This window comes from Musca vetustissima, unplaced genomic scaffold, assembly GCF_032173495.1.
Source record: "Musca vetustissima isolate MV318-11 ecotype Yass unplaced genomic scaffold, APGP_CSIRO_Mvet_v1 utg12356, whole genome shotgun sequence".
In the NCBI taxonomy this organism is placed as follows: Eukaryota; Metazoa; Arthropoda; class Insecta; order Diptera; family Muscidae; genus Musca; species Musca vetustissima.
Window position 1 is genome coordinate 104,216 of NW_026889211.1, and position 5,517 is coordinate 109,732.

The 5,517-nt window shown below is 33.6% G+C and overlaps 1 protein-coding gene across 1 annotated transcript; it reads left to right on the plus strand.

Annotated features, from left to right (window-relative positions):
* The first annotated feature begins 3,721 nt into the window (after positions 1 to 3,721).
* LOC133336911 (serine protease 1-like) lies at positions 3,722 to 4,618 on the plus strand. The gene is made up of 2 exons (XM_061545183.1): positions 3,722 to 3,975; positions 4,045 to 4,618. The coding sequence occupies exons 1-2, from the start codon at positions 3,722 to 3,724 to the stop codon at positions 4,604 to 4,606; spliced, it is 816 nt and encodes a 271-aa protein (XP_061401167.1). The 3' UTR covers positions 4,607 to 4,618.
* Positions 4,619 to 5,517: the final 899 nt, after the last annotated feature.

The following is a 5,517-nucleotide window of genomic DNA, read 5'->3' on the forward strand; positions in this document are numbered from 1 at the left end:
TTAAACAATTTCCTTCAAGTAGCATCACGTGGACCCAATCTTGAATTTTTAAGCATTTTTTAAAGGACCCTTAGCCCTATACACATTTTTTTACATATTTTTTTTTCAAGGACACTCACTACAATAGGAGTGATTATTAAAAGAACGAGATGTGTGATTTTTTAAAGAAGCCGCACTCCCACAATTATTTAGGGAAATTGTTCCAAGGAGCCTTAACTTTAAGAGTTGTTTCTTTTTATTGAATTTTCTGCAAGCAGCCTTGTAAACGAGAATCTTTTCAAAGAATTGTATTTAAGGACCCTCATTCCTATAAACGTGGACTATAATCATGGATTTTTCAACGAATATCTAGATACTCATCCCTATAAACGTTGATTTTTATAGAATTTCCTTCAATGACCCTTACCCTTATAAAAAAGGATTTTTCAACGAATTTTCTTCAAGGACCCTAATTCCTATAAACTTGGACCCTCACCCCTATAATAGTGAATTTGTCAATGAATATTCCTCAAGGATCCTCATCACCATAGACCTAGTTTTTTCAATGAATTTTCTTCGAGGACCTTCATCCCTATAATACTGTCTTTGTCATTTAGACAAATGGCTATAAGCGTGGTTTAAAAAAAATCGTAAAGGATCCTCATTTAAGTATGGATTTTTTTAAAGGACCCTCATCTTTATAAGATATTCTTTAAAGATTTTTTTTCAAAGTCTAACTGAAATATTGTCTGGGATTTTTAAGTAATCGTGGATTTTTTAAGAATTTTTTTGGAGGAATAGTGGAAGTGATGCAAATGTGGTATAGGTTGGTAATGTGGTATAGTCACTTTTTTTGTAAACTGAAAATTTTAGAATAACTGAAACATTTTCTATAGTTTGCTGTTCTCAAAAAAATAAGATAGCAATGACCTGTTTAATTTATTTAAATCACGTTGAGAATCAGTACCAAAAATAAAATTTTTCATGAAATTGACTTTTTTTCGGTTGAAGTTTAAAAATAATTTTTTGTTTTACGGATGTACTTTAATCCTTATTACTAAAGCATTAAAATAATCAGTATGAACTAAAAATCAAATAATATGCGCGATTGCACCACATAATCACCAATTTGGAAAAAAAACTAGACATTTCTTCAGTAAACACAAGTGTAGGTAATGTGGTATACCTTGATTCTGCATGAAAAAAGGCCAGCACTATACAAAATCTCATTACTATGTGAAACATTTGTACTCTACGAGAGTCTACCATGAATCACAGGGATGAAAAACAAAGGCTATGAGCTTTAACAACTTCTCCATACAAAAATTAAATATTGCCATGTGTAGACATTATTATATAATAAAAATTAAAGTTGCACTCAACGTATCCGTTAAAAATCTTAACAGACATAAATCTCGAGCTAATTCGCATTCATTAAAAACGATAAATTATATAAGATATCAATTGGAAGTGAAAATTTTACTATACCACATTAACATCATGTGGTATACCACATTACCTGCACGTTTTTTAAAATCACTTTTTATGGGATTTCAAATATTTTCTCAAATATCTCTTAAATTGTTAGAATAATATTATTTTCAAATTGATACATGGGAAGACAACACATGTAGCATGTTAAGTGTAAATTTTCAATTTAATCGGATAAAAAATAAAAATTTGGCAATCTAAAAACAAATGGGTATACCACATTTGCATCACCTCCTATATATGAAATGAAGGCTTGTATTTTTTTTAATAAAAACTAAGACATTATCTTGGATTTTTTAATAATTTTTATCAAGGGATATCTGAAGTATAACGGTAATTTTTAAAATAATTTTTAGAATTTTTAAGGGTATACTGAGGTATGGGCGTGGATTTTTATACCCTACACAACTATAGCTTTGTGCAGCCACAAGAGTTTATAACGCCGCGAAATATTGGTCCTAGACCCACCTTTAAGTATACCGATCGTCATATCTCGACCAGCTGTGTCGATCTAGAAATGTGTGCCCGTCTGTCCATTATAATATGTAAACACTATACAGGCCACAGTTATGGACCAATCTTCATTTTGCATGTAGGATGGGTTCCGACCAATGAAGACCCCTATTGTTTTTGGTAAAGATAGGTTTATATTTAGGGGATGAAATGGGCCAAAAAAAACTTTATTTTTGCCTGATTTTCTGGTCGCTCCAGAGGCCGCAATTACGGCTCAAACATCGCGAGAAGGGGATCGGGCCAAAGAATAAGCATGCCTGGATTGATAAAGATCGATCAATATTTAGCGGGTCAAACGGACCCTGACTTTTGTGTGAAAAATTACGAAATTTATATTCTACAGCGTATATATTTACCCCTGAATGGCCTAGACCCGAGAGTTTATAGTATATCCAAGAGCACTGGTTGACCTTTAAATTAATACCATTTTATTATCCTGTGTGCTCGGATGTGGGAGTTACACTTTAATATTTACAGGTGCTTACGTATTCATATATTATTTAGTAACCCATTACCACATCAGAACAACGCCTATAATTTTCGGTAATGGGACACAGTGGACCGACAACTTATTTTTTTTTATTTTATTTTATTTTTTTTTTTTTTTGAGTTTTTCAAGTCGACCTGGACTCCACAATTGAAAGCCAAACATCAGAACACAACCTACGGTGAAGGGAATCTTGACAAGTAATTAAAAGGGCTGTTCTGAATATTAGTTATAACTGTTGAACTATAGTCGAAGAGGGTGCAAATATCGCGAAATATTGTCCATGCTCAGAATATAGAACTACAGAAAGTTAAATTCTCTTGGAAGTTGTATAGGGCATCATATGGTCGGCCCCGTCCGATTATACTACTCCGCTCAGTGGTTTTAATAATTTTTTTTTCAAGGACTAATTGAAATGTAAGCTTAGATTTCTTAAAAGACTATCTGAAATATAAACGTGAAACAAATGTTTTCAAGGACCTTCATTTACATAAGCGTATATTTGTTTAAGAATATTTAAAAGACTATAAGCTTGTATTTATTTAAAGACAATTTTCAAGAACCTTCACGCCAAAAGTATATTTTTTTAAGAAATTTTTTCAAGGACTATCTGAAGATTAAAGACTTACCCCAATAATGTTGGATATATTGAAATTTTTTTTTGAAAGGCATGAAGTTTCGTTCAATGACCCTTACTCCAATAAACTTGGATTTAAAAAAAAAAATCTTCAAGGATCCTATGATCCTTAAGCTAAATTTTTCAAATATTTTTTTTTAAGATCCCTATAGATTTTTGACGAATTTTATAGGGCAAAGTTTAATATAAAAAAAAGTTATGAAATGTAATTCTCGCACGTAGTCGGATTACTTGACATATGATAATAATCTATGCGATTTAGGACAAAACTATAAATAAAATAAATAAACAAAATAAATTATTAGATAATTTACCACTTAATAGCCACGCACGCTTTTTTGATTGGTAAAGTAAATATAAAAATAAGGTAAAAAAAAAGAAATCAATTGGAAAATTTTACAGCCAATTGTGGCATTATTGATGATAATAATATGTGATATCATCTCTACACTGAGAGAAAACCTGAACTATTTGAATTTTTTAGCCACCAGCCTATTATCATATCTTATCAACCATAAATAATGAAGTTTTCAAGTGGTTCTTTCCAAAAATTTGGTATAAAACCACCTGCCGTAAATGGAAAAAAATCAGTTGTTTCCCCGTAGTTCGACAACATGAAATTCTTGATTGTTTTTGCCTTGGCTTTGGCCACCGCCTCTGCCTTCGATTTGAGAAGTGAAGATATTCAACCCCGCGACATTTTCGTTGATACCGAGGGCCGTATCACCAATGGTCATGATGCCGCTGTTGGCCAATTTCCCTACCAAGTTGGTCTTTCCTTGAAGGTTAACGCTTTGTCCTCGGCCTGGTGTGGTGGTTCTTTGATTGGCAACCAATGGGTTTTGACTGCTGCTCACTGTACCGATGGGTAAGTAGTGCTGGGCAGAAATTCCAAAACGTGAATATAGTATTAAATTGTGTTTTCTTTTTGGTGTAGTATCGCCTCCATTACCGTGTACTTGGGTGCCACCATCCGTACCTCGGCCGAAATCACCCACACCGTTACCAAGGACAATGTCATCATCCACTCCGACTGGAACAGCAAGACCTTGAAGAACGACATCTCCCTGATCAAGATCCCCTCCGTCACCTACACCAACAAGATCAAGCCCGTTAAATTGCCCGCCATTGCCAGCTCTTACTCCACCTATACCGGTGATCTCGTCATTGCTTCCGGTTGGGGCCGTACCTCTGATTCTGCCACCGCGGTTGCCAAACAATTGCAATACGCCGAAATGAAGGTCATCAGCAACACTGTCTGCAAATCGACCTTCGGTACCACCATTACCGCTTCCAATTTGTGCGTTTCCACTCCCGATGGTGTTTCCACCTGCAACGGTGACTCTGGCGGTCCATTGGTCTTGAAATCTAACAGCGTCCAAATTGGTTTGACTTCCTTCGGAGCTGCTGCCGGTTGTGAAAAGGGTTACCCAGCTGCCTTCACTCGTGTCACCAGCTACTTGGATTGGATCAAGGAACACACTGGTATCTCTTACTAAGAGAAGTACTAGTTAGTTAGTTTCTTTATAAAGAAAAAAATGTAATAATACGAATATTTAAGTTTAATATTTAAACTTAAATAAAATTCCTATTTTTTTCAAATTTTTAGGATTTTTTTTCAATTCTTCCTCAGTTACTGAGTAATTTTTTCTATAGAAAAAAGTCTTCCTCGGTTACTGAACAATTTTTTTCTGTAGAAAAAAGTCTTCTTAAGTTACTGAGCAATTTTTTTTCTATAGAAAAGTCTTCCTCAGTTACTGAGCAATTTTTTTCTATAGAAAAAAAGTCTTCCTCAGTTACTGAGCAATTTTTTTCTATAGAAAAAAGTCTTCTTAAGTTACTGAGCAATTTTTTTCTATAGAAAAAAGTCTTCATGAGTTACTGAGCAATTTTTTTCTATAGAAAAAAGTCTTCCTCAGTTACTGAGCAATTTTTTTCTATAGAAAAAAGTCTTCTTAAGTTACTGAGCAATTTTTTTCTATAGAAAAAAGTCTTCATGAGTTACTGAGCAATTTTTTTCTATAGAAAAAAGTTTTCCTCAGTTACTGAGCAATTTTTTTCTATAGAAAAAAGTCTTCCTCAGTTACTGAGCAATTTTTTTCTATAGAAAAAAGTCTTCCTCAGTTACTGAGCAATTTTTTCTATAGAAACAAGTCTTCCTCAGTTTCTGAGAATTTTTTATATAAGAAACCTTCCTGAGCAGCCGATGATTTTATCTATGGAAAAAAGCTTCCACAGCAGCCGATGATGTTGCAGAGGATTTTCTTTTTCTATAGAAAAGAGTCACCCTCATTTACTGAAGAAAAAGTCTTCTTCAGTAACTGATGTTTTTTTTTAATGTCTTTCTAAATTACATAAGATTTTTCTATACCCTAATCCCAATAGCTGGGAATCATTATCCCCACTGAAT

Excerpts from the sequence above, each read along its gene's own strand:
- LOC133336911 (XM_061545183.1), top strand. The coding sequence starts at position 3,722 with ATGAAATTCTTGATTGTTTTTGCCTTGGCTTTGGCCACCGCCTCTGCC. Across the intron at positions 3,976-4,044 it reads GCTGCTCACTGTACCGATGG|TATCGCCTCCATTACCGTGT; the intron begins GTAAGTAGTGCT and ends TTTTTGGTGTAG.